The 16,134-nt window shown below is 36.0% G+C and overlaps 1 protein-coding gene across 1 annotated transcript in view; it reads right to left on the bottom strand.

Moving 5' to 3' along the window:
* Positions 1-5,036: 5,036 nt before the first annotated feature.
* EMC2 (ER membrane protein complex subunit 2) overlaps positions 5,037-16,134 on the bottom strand; it is a 36,989-nt gene continuing 25,891 nt past the window's right edge. Inside the window, exons 8-11 of the mRNA XM_017806431.1 lie at positions 13,730-13,811; positions 12,489-12,599; positions 11,510-11,614; positions 5,037-5,431 (exon numbers count right to left, since the gene is read on the bottom strand). Coding sequence (XP_017661920.1) covers positions 5,345-5,431; positions 11,510-11,614; positions 12,489-12,599; positions 13,730-13,811 — 385 coding nt within the window. The 3' untranslated portion in view covers positions 5,037-5,344. The remainder of the gene's footprint in view (positions 5,432-11,509; positions 11,615-12,488; positions 12,600-13,729; positions 13,812-16,134) is intronic.

Here is a 16,134-nt window from a genome sequence, read left to right as displayed (position 1 = left end):
TCAAGCTCAATTACCTAAATAAACAGAGGCAACGGTTAATTTTACTTGCTGCTCACTTTTTTGAAACTGCTTCAGTGTTGATTTTTGCAGTCTCTTCCCGAGAGGATTACATCTGCCTGGTCTAAAGTTTCACTTCCAAACATCATGTCCAAAACCTAAAAGCCTGCTACAGAAAAACTGTATAAATTTGGGAAAAGATCCTTCATTCTTTGGGGAAAATTAGCCTTGATCCTAAGAGGAACCTTATTTAAGCAAGCTCTGTCTGCGGCACAAACCGTGCTTCTATTGCCAATGCAAACAGGTCGTGACCTGCCATGATGGAAGCCCACAAGGAACTTTTCCCAAGTGAGCAGTCCCTCTAAATGTGTCTTTCTCTGCTGGTAGCCTCGAAGTAGAAGCGTACATGCTGCCCAAATGGTACGAGGAACTCTAACATCAACAAGGTCGCATTGAAAGCCGTTAAAATACACAGGGATGAGGAGAAAAGCATTTTTGCACTACAATTTCAATTTATTTTTTTTTTTAAACACAACCTTACACCTCTCATTATTTAGGCAATGTAAAAGTGCAGCACATTTTGTCACCTTCTCCAGAGCAGGGAGCTACTGGACCTCTGCTGGCTGATTCAAGCTGAAAAGGTGGTTCTTCCTCCCTCCAGTCATGCCTTCGACCTTGGATAACAGACCTCCCATCTGGAAGTGTTTTCCCAAAGTTATTCACTCCATGCTGTTTCACACACACACACACAAAAAGGCCCAGTGACTGCAGTCACCACATCACCAAGAGTAACAGATCTTTCCATACACTTGCAGGTCACTCAGCACGGATCACATCCAACCTCGTCCATTCTTTGTCAAGCCTCCGCAAAGGAGTTGAGCGGACTCTGGATATTTAACAGGATAGGTCTGAGGCAAAGGTTTACATGCTGACCTTTAGGTGTGCAATGAAGCCCATGATGTGCAAAACCTTCAGAGCCAGGATCAATCCAACAAACTGATCCCTCGCAAATCTGCACCCTCACCTCCACACCTATACCCACAGTGAAAATGCCACAGTATCACACCAGCAGGGATCTTCCGCAAGACTCCAGCTGTGCAGAGGCCCAGAGGAGAAAAGTAAAACAGAGGACAGGACAGTCTTTAGTAGGAGCAAAAACCTGCGGGGAGACTCGTGCCAAGGTGCAGCCCTACTGACGGCTGGTGGAGCTCAGGTGCTGTGCTGGGTCTCTGAGCACTGGCTCCTGAGCACCGACTCTGGAGGCTCTGGCTGTGCAGTCTTATTTAGCCTTTTTCACCACGAATGCTCACCTCTGGGATCCCAAGTGCAGGTGAATGGCATGTTCTTTGCAACTTGCCAGTGGAAGCCCTACTATTGCATGTGGGTTAAACGGGCCTGTATGCTGCTCTCCAGCCTTTCTTCCTTCCCTGATAAGCACTGAAAGGATTGTACTGCTTGCTATAGGGGACTTCCTCCACAGAGAGCAAAATAAATTCACCTGTGAAGTGCACTGATAAAGGCTTTCCATTTCACATTCAGCAGCTGAAAAGCAACTTTACCAGAGGTGAGTCTGGGGGGTTGGTTTTCTTTAGTTTTGTTTTGGGTTTTGTTTTTTGGGTTTTATTTTTGGTTTGCTGTTTATTTTTAAGAGGCAGGTAGATAAATGAGCCATTTATTTCTGAAAGCTAGTCTCTGGCTGAATCTAACTTCCAATTGGGGCCTATCAAGAGGATCTCTAAGCTTCCAGAGTCATTCCAGAGAAGACTTATGACTATTTCAAGTACTTTATTCTCCACATAGACTCAAGTATCTGTAGTTAAGCAACAGTTAGTCCTAAAATTCTATTCATGTACTGAACAATGGAAGTACTAAGCAATATTTTGAAGCATATTAAGTAGTATTAATTTTCTAGACAAAACCACACCAGAACTGTTCTAATGCTCCTCCACTCTGACACCAACTTAAGGGAGGGTGGGAGTAGTCCTTTCCTGCATACAGGGGTACGTGCACATCACATAGCACCATTTCACTGGAATCTGCATGGTTTAGGTTTTAATGGAGTGTTGGTTTTAGAGTTGAATATACAGAAGCTCTTGAGTTACAAAAAGAATTATTATTGCAAACCTGACTGCAGCTACAGTTGGTGTTCTTGGAAGATGAGAGTGCAAGTAACAAGAAGCTAAGAAATTCATGCCAGTAAGTCAAGTTTAATTTGCTTTCCTTTTCCCCTCCCTTCTAAGGCTGGCTGAAATACAAGTTCCACTGTAAATGCAGTGACTAGCAAACATGGATGCCATTAAAAATACAGCACTGCCAAGAGGAAGTCCTCCGTTGACTAATAACAGAGTTTCCAATAGCAACTGCAAGATATTCTGGGCACTGATCTGAAGAGATTTAGGGATATATTCTAAACAAGATGTCCTTTTTGCAGCTACATAATATGAATTGTATAACATTTGGACAAAATGTTTTTAAGTCACCAGTAACTTGCATCACAAGGGCAGAATCTGAGGTTTTGGTGGCTCTTCAATGACCTTTACTTCACTGGGTAACACTAAGCTCTTGCTGTCAAGCCCATTATCAAAGTACGGTCAAAAAAATAAAGACACAAGTCCTCGCTAGACAGTCTGGCATTGCAAAGGTCCCAGGTTTTTGCTGTCAACTGAAACAATATGAAAACATAGCCTTTTATTTTGGAATGAGGAGACTGCATGCTCGATAATAAATTTTTTGTGTAGCATTTGTCACTGTCAGAGCACAATACAAAAATATAATCAAGTTCATTTGTTAATTAAGTAACCCATTCTTTGAAAACCTATTTTTTAATGCAACACAGTGTCAGTGACATTACAAAATGGTTTACTAGAACTGGAAAATTACTTTTATAAAAATCATATTATATCACAACTTCCCTTCTCACCAAGCTCCTTGCTTGCTGAGACTGCATGGCATTTCATACAGTTATTTCCTATGCAAACAGAAGCTAATTATTTTTTTTAAATTTGAATATGGAAAAGACCCTCAACTTCCACTGCTTCAATTATATAATTGTATCAGAGACTGCCCACGCATTTTCATAGGAGTAATTTATTTTACCTTTGAAGTAAACTTGAATTTGTTAGAAATATTAGCAAGATCAACTTGTAAGCTCTACTATCTGGAAATTATGCCAAAATACACTCACAAATCAGAGTGCTAAATAGTAATTTCAAAAGATGATAAGCAGTAGTGAAAAGGTTCTAAGCAGCCAAACAACATGAAATTTTTCATCAAATCACTGAAAATAAGAAACAGAACAAATTTTCTTACAGAGAAACTGATATACTACATAACCAAGTCTGACATTGTTATATTAAAAGTTGCCTCTGAATAAAACATGTACAACACATTCCAGCAGAACAGATGCCAGCTGCACAAAAATACTGCACTGCTGTTTTTTAATACCTTGGAGGTAAAATGTTATGCACTGCTTCAGTCTTCAGTACAGCTTCACACCATTTTTAATTTTATAATGCAACCAAGTTACATGTGATGTAGGTAAAAGAGAAAAAAAACACCTATGAGGGCCTAAAACTCTAGATGGCACACTCCTACAGTCAAAGACTACAAGTCTGAACAGAAATACACAGGCTTACATATACTTCCTTGGTTTTCCACCCAAAATATATATAATCTAGCCACAAATACTGTTCTCAGATCTGTTTGTGAATTATTATTATAAAAGGATCTGCACTGTTCCCCCAGGTTAGAATTGGATGATTTAATATAATACTATGCAGTATTTGCAGTTTTGTATTTCAACAGTAGTGAATTAGGTTAATTTAAGATTCCACATACAATTAATTCCCATGGCATAGCACCCATCCTGTCACACTATCATACTCCAACCTACTTTATGGACAACAGGAGTGAGATCTTAGGTGTTTCTTAAAGGCTCAGTCTCAGGCAACAACCAGGTCAGTTACACACATTTCCAAGCTTTGAACTAACAAAGAAAGTTTTTGTTGCTGCTTTAAGAAGGAGCTTAGCTTTGCTTCACTACATCGAGTCCAGGATCAAAAAAAGGACATCTTGGTATAGCCTTTAACCTACCCATCTATATAGAGTAGGCAGTATAAAATCTAAAAGTCAAATCATGATGGTGACAGTCATGAAAACTACATTGCAATATTTTTATTAGAATTTGCTGAGGGTATGTTGCTGCTGTTATGCAATCTTACTGAAGCTGTAATAAATGAGATGATAGCTGTGCAACTGAATTGCCACATTACACACCTGAACAACATCCAGAATGATCAGAACTGCAAAATGCATGAATTAGGGTGTTTGACTAATTATCTGAGTAAACAAACCAGTGCCTAAAGACAAACACAGTATGGATTTACAGTGTGCTAGATGCTACATGCTGACGGTGTGACAAACGCTATCCTCCAGTCAGTACGAGGCAGCTGAACAAGCTGTCTCATCTCATCCTTGCAGTGCAGTTCCCCCTGGTTACTGTGGAGATAATGCACCAGCTACCCCACAGTGAAGGGGTGCCCAGACCACAGGCACAGAATGAGTACAGACAAGCACATGCAGACTTGCATTCAGGTGGTTTTGAAATTCATGATGTGGAACATATGTGCAACAAAGGACACGGAGAAGGAATAAAAAAAGTGCATATGCATATACTGAGTGGAGAATTACATGGACATGGAAGCATTTGCCCATAAAACCACAGAGAAAAATGTCTTTGGCCATAAGCCAGTACAAGAGCATCTCTGGAGCCAAGTACACAAGCAAGTTTTCTCCTTTTCTACAGTACTGGATATCAACTCATTAAGAAAACCATTAACATCAACTTTTTTTTTCTCTACTGTACTGTACTCATAATCACTCCTTGCTGTATGGTAAACATTTTCCAGAAAATGCATATCAGTAGCATGCTTTTACTCTTAAATATGCAAATAAGATGAAAGTGTTTAACATATGTTATTAATCTACATATATAAATTCATAATTTCCATTTGCAAGACCAACAAATCACTATTTTTTTAAATCATTTAACAAGTTTATTTCTACAAATTATGGCTTAGAAGCAGGTACTGTAGGTACAAAAAATCTGAAGGAAATGATGTGCAGCATGTAATTTCTTTATGTTTTCTACGTGGATAAAGTTATTCATTTCAGTGGGTATTCATCATATTTCTTATAGCAGCAATAAATAGGCATTTTACTTTTCATAAAATGTTATCTTATATAGGACGTTAATCAATACAAAATTAACTTTTAACAGCACTACAGTAACATAACCCACAGGTTGAGCATGGTATTGAAAAATTTCATATTGGATCTCTGTGCCAAACTAAGACTGAGTGATTTGCAGGGTCTCCAACATGTCTTCCACTGCCTTCAAAGAGTATTTAGTTTCTTTCTTACTGCGACCTGCAAACTAAACAAGAAAGAAAGGATTGCTATAAGTCATACATCAGAAATTCTGTGCACAGATCCTGTGAAAATAACAGTTCCAAACATGAAATATAACAAATTAACTCTATTCATTACAAACTTTAGAGGACAGCACTAAAACTCAGAATTTTTACCACAATACAAGCTACATCACCATCCTTCTGTGAAGCAATGAAAAATTACTTAATAGTAGAACTCAATTTCACTAATTTGCTCTGAATTTGAATATTCTGCGCTAATACTCCACTTTGAAATTTAACATTTATCTGAATAGAGATCTTCATGTTGTTTTGTTTGCTCTCTAAACTTTAACATACATTTTATTTCAGACTTATTTTTATGCAATCCAAATTAGATTATATTACTAATTTAAATAATAGCAAGACTTAGACTTGTTATTAAAGCCAGTCTTTTTTCTATTTTTGTTATAGCTAGTCAGAGAAAACTTCTACTTATCGAAATCTACTATAAAATAGTCCAGACAACATATAATTATATTTTGTGGTTCAAAGTAACTGTAAGTGATGACCTTGTAGTTGATTGTAGCCTGCTATTACAACAGCAATTTCAGAGAACATTAAAAATAAAGTCTGTTCTGATAAGAAAGAAAGACACAGCATAATAAGTATTGCTAATGGCTTTAGATTTCCTAAGACACATGCAGCCAAATGGGAAAGGAAGTGGTACAAGGACTGGAGATGCTGACCACCCCATGCTGACCTCAAAAGAGTTTCTCTAACAGTATTGACAATTCCCATCACTCATCAGCCATATCTAACACAGTGGATTTATGGACTAGGTTGGTCTTCAGTCAAATGAAACTCTTGACCACTTCTAATACACCTACACTAAAAAGTTTTGCATTTGGGATTGGGAGGGGTGGTGAAGAAATTACAAAAGCAGTAACTATAACTTGCTTGTACTAAAACAGCCTATTCTCTACTTAAATGTTAACATCTAAACACTAAATAAATTTTCAATTTGATGGTTTTCATTTCAAATACCACTGGTGTCTCGCATATTTAGTCCTTGATTTATAATGTGACCCTTCTCTCTTGCAATTAACTTAATTTAGCAAACTCTTCATGACCTGTTAAGAAAGATTAAATCATCAAACTCAGGTAATATCACACCAGCAACAAGCTGCAGGACCTGTTAACCTGCTTTTGACCCCCGGGCTACAATCTAGCACTGAGATCCCCAATCAGCACTGAGTTTTTAAAAAAATAGTTTTGGCACACTAAATGATAAGCTATTGCAAATTAAATAGTTAGAAGAAAGAAATTTTGTTACTGTGGCAACACTTTACAGTTAAGAGATGTACTGAAAACACCATATTTTCATATTCATATATTCATGTCATCCAGGTGATTAACTGATGGTGCTATGTTTTGATTCTAGTAGTATGCATAACCCACTCTTCAGGTTGTAGAGTTTCCACAGTGACCTGCAATAGTCAGAGGAAAATCCAAGATTTCTTAACACACTCCAAAGTGAGAGAAGCAATTTTTGCTTAGATCTGACTGAATATAATATCCTCTTTTTGTTCACAGTAAACAGATACTTGGGGATTCCAAATCCTTTCACAAATACAAGTTAAAAAACAGAACTCAAAACCTCAACTGAAAAATTGTTTCAAATTCAAAACATCGAGAAATTTCAATAAAAAGCAGAGAAGCCTAAACATACGGTGTTCAAAAAGCACATTTGGCAAGACACACAGAAAGCATGCAGAGGAAAGTTTCAAAATAAGAGAACTTTTACTTATTCTCTTCATGAACAGTGAAAGCAAAACTGACATAAGATGTCAGTTTAAAAAAACGCTACTTGATAATTTCAAGAGCAGCTGCCTTCACGATACTGACATATAGTTTAAGCTGAACAAATAAAACCAAAGTCTGCGTCATAACAAACAGAAGTACACTTGGAAATGTAATTACTTCATATTTGCCCTGACAAACAATTATTTTGTCTATTCTGCCATTATACAGCAATTTGACTGATTGAGCTGGAATCCATTTCTTAAAATCATGATTTAATTTTCTGTCTCCCAAATGGTTAGTAACAAAATCACCCCTCTCCAGCCATAAATAACACATAGATTGCTAACACAGAAGAATTTAGCAATGTACCCAAAAAGCATGTATCTGGAAAATTACTATGAGTAGGATCACATTAAAGATTCTTGTGAGCATTAATCAAACCTGTCTGCCTCTGCTGAAATGCTTCTGCCAGGGGACATGCTAAACCAATTACCTAATTGAACAGCACCAGGTAGCCACATTTTGTTTCGATCTTAAAGTAACTGTGACTCATGTCCTCAGTCAGAACAGATAGAAATCCTTTGCAGGGTCTGCATAGACAGAATAGTCCAGTTTCCCAGTGGTAAGGCAAAACTAAGGTAATAATAATAATAACTCTTAGAATAACAAGTACTTCACTAATTTCTGAAATACAAATAAAAATTAAATTTTATTTGTTTTTTTTCCCCACCCAGTCAACTAAATTTAAGAGGCCTGAGAATAATGACTCTTTTTCAGAGGATGTGCTGGCAGTCAAGAATTCCAGCTCCATACAGCAGCTCTAGCTACAAAACCTTTCTGTCTTCCTGCAGAAGTTTACATTTCTCCTAGATTAGACACAGATGAGAAGTACTAATCAGCATGGATGGTTACACATTTAAGATCAAAATAAATATATTAACCAGATGTCACATATCGGTGCTTTTCAGAAAATTATTTAACTGTATCATCATGTTTTCCTGTAAAGACACTGCTACATGGTCTAACCAAGAGTGGTGAAATAAGGTTTCCTTTTTATACTCAAACACTGATTTCTTTAAATGACAATAAACTAAAAAGTTCTGATTTTATGCAGGAATGCACAGGAAAAGCAAAATTAAGTTCCAAAAGCAAACTGCCTGAATGACAGAATAAATTGCAAGAAGGGAACCAGTAGAAATATTTCAAGTAAACTGCATATAAAATAAAATAATGATAATAAAAAACTCCAGCAACTATAGCCAGTATTTTGAAAAAATAAAGGCAGCTTCCCAGAATTACTGAGAAAACTGCTGGTAATTCAAGTTCGAATTCAAACTGGAAATGGGGAAAGATCTCACTGCAAGACAACTGCTCAAAAGTAACTTCTTGAATTAATAATCTCATAATTTAAAGGCACAAATTCATATATCAGGATTCTCAATGCATCTTATTCTCTAGAACACGACCACCAGAAATATTTCATTTAGCAGTATGAGAAGGTCCAACCAATAAAACAAGCCAATGCCAAACCCAACAAGCTCTTAAGGCTCTTACTTTACAGGTGGATAATGCATGAAAAGTTGGGAGGATTTATAGAGATAATATAACTAGCTTAAAACCTGGCTTAAAACCCCTCCATTAAGGGAGGAATACTATAAGGGCTTCCCCTGGCACAAGCGACCAAGGTTTTATCCTCAGGTCCAAATGATGACATTTTCCAACTGCTCAGCTCACCAAGGGAGCAACAAATCAACACTGACTCACAGGGGAAACCAACACCTACTACATCACCAAACACCATTTGCTGTAGCCACTGGATGTTACAAGTCTCTAAACACAGAGTGGAGCAGCCAAATGCTCCCGCAGCCCTGTAACAAGGTCGGGAGGGATGGGCTGGGGCGACCCTGTGCAGCCGAGTCATTAGAGCTTCTCCCGGGACTTCTGTGAGGAGGAAGGGGAGTTCACCCCACTTACTTGCCAGATCCCAGCTTGAGCACTTATATTTTCTCAATAGCTAAGTTTCCCCTGTCATTCCAATCACACACTTCACTTTATGTCCCAAAGAGCTAACAAGAGCAGCTGAAGTATGCAACATATCACAAATGTATGAAGTCACAAAGAAGTTATGACATGTTTACATACCTATAGATAGATAGAAAGATAGAAAGATAGATAGAAAGACAGAAAGATAGATAGATAGATAGATATAGATATGTTAGTTGTGTTAATGTGGACTATGCCGGTAAGCATAAAACAAAAATGCTAAATGTAGGATCCAAAAGGACTCCACAAAAAACAGTAACAAAAAAAAGTTTTTTCAAACAACCCCCCCAAAAAAACAACAACCCCACACACACCTAGAAACTCCCCAGCACCACCACTACTCCCAATAAAATTCATGTTTAATATTAGAGACACTGTGTGATGTTAACAGAAAGCTATGTGGAGAGAAAGAAAAAAACCAAAACAATAACCCAGGCAAAACAACAACCAAAACCCAGGCATGCGTATCTTGCTGTGAGTCAATTACATACAAACTGTCATAATTAAACATTCATTATATTTAGAACAAGAAGATGCCTATTTCTAGGTCTTCTAGGTCATTCCACAGCCAACACTGGTTTTACATTTCCATCCTGACACACTTGAAAGTACTAACAGGTGCTTTGAACTTCAGTCACAATATTTACTTAGAACATGTGCAAATCCACTCTAATCTAAGTAGTTTATTCTATTAAGATGTAAAGCACTGGATAGTAGTTTTCACTAAAAATCCACACATCTTTTAAAACCTGTTTTGTTCTATCAGTGGTGAGTCCACAGTGAATTCCATTCTTCAAGGGTTTTTTTGTGGGTGTTTGATTCTTTTGGTTGGGGTTTTTTTGTGTTTTTTCCTTTTTCTTTTTTAAATTCTGCAATACTTGAGTTTTCCATCAGCATTATGCTTACAGGCATGTAGGACATATTTCAGTAAAAGAAGCCCTGGTTATTTATGGGACATCAGACAAAGCAGTTAATTCATATACACCTTGCCAGCATGAGCAAGTAAATGGTTTATTAAAGCAGAGTCATTTAAAGAGCAAAAGAGAGAAATAAACTTTAGGCACACAGGTATAAAATCCTTCATTATATACTCAGGGTTACAATATTCTTCACTGTAAAGTACAGTCAGAGGCTACAAGGCCAATTAGGAGAAATGGAAAATACCTCTAAGTTGGAATACATTGAAAACGTGCTGGCCCCAAGAAGCTGCACTGCTGGCAAGGAACTGACATACAGTGTGTACTAAGAAAACTCCATTGGCCATAAAAGGAAAATTTAATTTAATTCCATAATAGATGGAGCTGGTAAAAAGGCCATTTGGTAGTATTAACCACGAAATAGTAGCAACAAGAGAAAAATTAAATATGGGGTTCCAATACTGAAATATTGTAGGAAGAAAGGAATGTTACATGCATATAAAGTCTTTGCTTTTAATATCAACATTTTTGCTCAAAAAAAAGTTCTGGGGAGAACTGGACAGTATGATGATGATGTTCAGGATTACTTACATATAAACTTCAATTGGTAGATTATTAAGAATACTTGTAAGGGAGTCAAATAGACAAACTATATTTGGGATGCATAGACCTATGTCCTAACACGTGTTTATATTCAGAGTTATAGAAAAGAATAAAGATTTAAAATACAATAGCAAATACAAAATTTTAAGCATAATTTTTCAAAGAGTTGAAAAGACTCCTAAAGACTTCAGCAAGCTTTGACTGTGGCCTACAAAGTCTACATTTTCACAATTCAACAGGCATTTTTCTACAAAACTATGCAAAACCAACTTCAGTCACAATTTCTAAAGTAATCATTAGAAACATCATTAAATATGATTTTGAAATGTCAGAGCAAACCCAAGGAAAATCAAATTCTAGAATTTCCATTTCTTTTTTAGTAAAATAGAAGTGGGTAACAAAGTCACTCTAAGAATTAAGGCACACCAAGTTTTATTAAAATAGCTGTAGAACCAAGTCTTGGAGGCCAACATTACACTAGTCTACATTCAGTTAATGTCAGTAGAAAAAAATCTGTTTAAAACTATTAAGTAAATAATACTAATTAATAAATGGAAAATACCAACCTTATATTAATTATGGCTTCTAGGAAACCAAACAAGTAGAATGCAAAAAAATCCAAGCAAATGATGCTGGTTTACATGTCATATCTAACCTCTTGAACAGCAGCTGAAAAAAGGGCAGAAAAGAACTATACAGCATGTTAAGAGTATCATAAAGCAATGATGTACTAACCTGGTATGCTCTGTTTATTTGGTTTGCTGCCCAGCTGGCATATTTCATATTATCCTTTTTCATTTTTGCACTTGCTTTTGGATTGGAAGCAATATGACTGGCAGACTACGAATACAATAAAATAAGAACAAAAACCGGTGTAACTACAAAATTTACGTACATTGAATATACTGAGAACATTCAGCATCTTTGCAGACCTAGTCCCAGACACAGTGACAGTGGACAAAGACAAACGATTTTAAAAGTTGCTGCAAACAGCATCCAGATAAGAAGCAGCTAAACTTCTTAAACAATTGTTTGTTCTAATTAAAGCTACACTAGACTGCAGTTCAGTTATGTATTGAGTTAAGAACCAAACATGGACATGATCAGCTAATCTAATTTGCTTTTCCTAAAGTCAGACTTATGGATTAGTTTTCCCCATTCAATGTGTTACCAGTGACAGTACAAAATATGTCATTTGTGTGTCCAAACTGCCACTAAAAACATGAGATTCTTTCCTGTGGCATCAGAAAACACATTTTAAAAGCAGGTAAGACTCTACATAAACTATGGCCACCCTCACCTGAAAAAATAAAAAATATTACTTAAGAACTAAACTCATCTCAGAGACTTTTTCACTTATATAAATAAATCCACTATGCAAGGAACCAGTGCTACTGTGCTGGTACTCTTCAGCGGTTCATCATCTTGCAGAGAGGAATATGACTTTAAATCCTTTTCCAAGAACGTACTTTTGTGTGCCAATAATTACAATTCTTTGGAAAACACAGGCAACACTTAAGGGTAAGAGCACTTCAAGTAAGGAGTACTTACTGGCACAAAATTGTCCATAGCCAGTATTAAAACAGTGTTAATAATATGAGCTATTACGTTAAACCAACAGGGGGAAAAAACCAAACCAGCAAATGGTAAAGGATAATACACCTGCATAGACATATTCAAAAAGATAACACGGAAAATATATACTCATGCTTACCATGTAAAGTCCAAACAGAGCTCTCATATTTCTGTTGTTAAGCTTCAGTGCTTGTGCAAAATACTTTCTTGATAGCTCAAGGTTTTCAAGACCCCCTTGAGTGTATTTAACCTGTAAAATGATAAGCTCTTGAAACTTGCATGTCTTTCATACCTCAGGCATTTGCTCTGAAGCAAAGATATGAAAATTCACTTCAGGTTTGTTTCACGTGGTTATTTTAAATCAGAGAGTCCTACCAAAGGCCAAATACTGGCTTGGGAGAAATCCAAGATTTTCTCATTATATGAATTTTAAATTACTTCACTATAGGAAAAAAAAAAAGCTAGCATTAATTTAATTAACTTATTGCTACAAGAATCAAAAGTGATTATTTTGCACCTATAAAGACTTAAAACCTTGGGATAGTCTCTTATGAAAAGTAGTACAAACTCTAAAGCTAAATTCTGACTACCAGAAATCCACACTGACCCCGTGTTCCCTGAGCATGCAGGACACCAGTACACAAACCACCACAATGCCTTTCATTATGTATTCAACTGCAAAATAGCACACAAAGTTTAGAGGATTACTCCACTGATTTTCTATTCATTTTGCCAGTTATTAGATCAACAAAAAGAGGGATAAATACTAGAAGACACGTTCAGTCTTTCTACCCAAAAGCTACTTAGATTTTCAAGTTTTAATGTTAACCCAATTTTATCCACATTAACAAATTAAACCCAACCTAAGGACTTAACAGTACAATTTAGAAAAAAATATATACATACTCTGGAAAAGAAAAACAAGACTGCAAATGGCTAAAACCTTGAGCTAAAACTTTTAAGTTTACCTCTAGTTTTCACCTCTCTTCCGCCAGTGCTCCTTCAGGCAAAATTTCGCATGTGGATTCCAAGATCTGACTCCACAGTAACAGGCAATATATCATAACATTCTAAGAAGCATTGTTGTGGAACTTTAACTTCTCATGCACTTAATTTGAAAAGTGCATAAACACTTCAACAAGAAAAGTTCATTTAAAATGAGTTTTTATCTACGATAATTCCTGCCCTAACTCTTAGCTTAGTCACAGTGAGTAAGAAAACATAGTTTTCTTAACATGTTCAGTTCTATGAGATGTCAACATTCCCTGTATACTCTTTTAAATCTCCTAGGGAAAAACTAAAGAAACCATTTTCACCACTTCTGTAACACAAAAACAGAAAATGTAGTCAAACATAATTGATTTCTCTGAAAATACCTACTTCAGCATATTGCTGACAATATAAGTGGTTGTGTGGATTAGTCATCATAAGCTCCTCTAAGCAGAAGGCTGCCTTTGCATAGCTGAGGAATATAAAAAACAGTGACAAAATGAAACAAGAATATGCAGGCTCTTTGCTTCAGTTTTTTTTACAGCACAATAAAAGTCTTACTTTCCCCCCTATAAAATCGTGATTCACAATTAATAAAAATGTTTCATTTTTAAATTATGTTTGGAACCAAATTACTCCATTTACATTATAGACAGGGAAAAAATACACAAAATGTAATAGTCTGAGTATATATGGAACAGCTCACGGAAAGAATTTAACATCCTAATCTCTCATTAATAAGTGCCATTTCTTATCAACAAGAGTGATGAGTAGAAACAGGAATCAGATACTATAAGGCAGTGAACTGAGACTACAAATTAATTCATTTTTTCCCTACAAGAAAATTCTGAGGATCCACAAACCAAGTTACAGACCAGAGCATTTACACTGACAGTTAACTTTATCAACCACAGAAGTGAGATCAAAAAAAACATACTAAGAGCAGTTCAAATCTATGTACGCAAACAGCATCGGACCAAATGGGCAAAAACTTATCATTTGAAAAGACTAGCCCTTGGGTTTTTTGGTGAAAGCTTTCAGAAAGAATTTTTTCAGAAAGAATTAAAAAGCCAAGCTCAAAATGTAGGTTTATTTAGAAAAATCTTAGCTTCATAATCTTTCAACTAATAGAAGTTTCTGCAGAATTTGCATTGTCTACAGATATGTGATAGCATTATTCCACAGTTTACATGATAGGATTCTAAAATTCAGAGATGCAATGTTTATAATGGTGATGTGGGTAGATATTTAATACAGCAGCAAAAGTAATTTAGATATTACGAGCCTGTATTAAACCATGTAATCTGTAAAATCTTGTATCTTAAAATAAATATACTGAGGTTTTCTCCCGTGCATGATATGATACTCGTGTACCTATTTTAATTTGGAGATAAAAGGACAGCCACCAAAAGCAGAAGTCACAGTTCTCATTGCAGAACAGTGCAGAACTGAGGACTGTATAAATCTTGTATATCTATGTGTGCTTATGAACAACAATAAGTGCATGGTGATTTCACAAGCCAGACTAAATTTGTGAGCCTGATAAAACAAATAAGCTGATGAATTGTCTTCTTTTTTAAAAATTAACAAACTGCTTTTTAGCCAAGAGTCCAATTTTTTCCCCATTTAATCATCAAAATAATGATAATGATGCTCATAGAAGTACAGCAAGCAAATTCTTTCAATGAACTGAAGAGAGTTTTATATATTATTTTTTATTGGAATTACAGACCAAGACTAATACAAGCAAAACCAACTTCTTTCTCAGGTTTTATTGCACAATTTTGTAATAAATATTATAGCAAAAAACCCCAAACCCAATAATGGAATACGTATGTTTGCACCACTCTATCATTCACTTTCGTACCGACAGATTTGACAAGCTTAAATACCTCTCTAGCCAATTTTTTTTTTAATAGCTATTTTCTTGGAAAAGTGGTTGGTAAATTTCCTCAAACAAATGGAAATCTGGATATCAAAATTCTAGATTATTCCTTAGGTCTAAGTCAGCATTTAAAAGAGTTTAGTAATTATTTTCTTTGAGAGTGGAGTGGAAGGAAAGGTGACAGGGGAACAATTTTTTCATCACAGTGAGAACAGCTATTTCTTCCTTGACAATTTGATTCTTTTACTACCCTCTGGAAAGGAAGGAAGGAAACAATGTGATATAATTCAGGCTGGGCTGAAGAACTAAAGAAAGAGAGGAAAAAAAAGATACGCCTTTGGGTGGAGGTTAGAATTAATGCTGTGATATTAGAAAACTTGCACTAAGGCTTTGAGCTAATCCTCTCACACTGGGATTTCCTCCTGTCACTACAGCAATAAAAAAAGCTAACAAAAACATTAAATATCCAATAAGCAAGTTACTACAACATTCAGCATTCTTGACTGCATTGGGTTTTGTACCCAGGCGACCAGATGCCTCTGACTCTGGATCCATGTTTTCCTTTGTCTTTTTTTTTTAAAGGTTACTAAAAGTTCTTGGAGAGGTAGGCTAAAAGAAAATCAGAATTTCAGATGCTGTGATCTACTGATTTTGGAAGTAAAGAATTTAACATATCTAAAAAGTAAAATACATCACTTGAACGAAAAATAACAGGAAATAAGTGCTGTTCCCTGCTACACTCAAACCACTTCTTTTAAAGTATCAGATTTTTAAAAATCACTGAAACATACAGGTAATTAAGTAAACTGTGTCCGTTTTAAAATCAAATGCCTTCTTAAAGCTTTCGGTAGTCAAATAAGGTTGGTAATTATTTCCTGTTGATGCCTGTTATATTGGAAATGAGATAACA

The sequence above is a fragment of the Lepidothrix coronata genome, unplaced genomic scaffold, assembly GCF_001604755.1.
Source record: "Lepidothrix coronata isolate B3197 unplaced genomic scaffold, Lepidothrix_coronata-1.0 Scaffold15, whole genome shotgun sequence".
NCBI classification, from domain to species: Eukaryota; Metazoa; Chordata; class Aves; order Passeriformes; family Pipridae; genus Lepidothrix; species Lepidothrix coronata.
The sequence above is the reverse complement of the archived record's forward strand: the minus strand, read 5'-3'. Positions and strand labels throughout refer to the sequence as shown.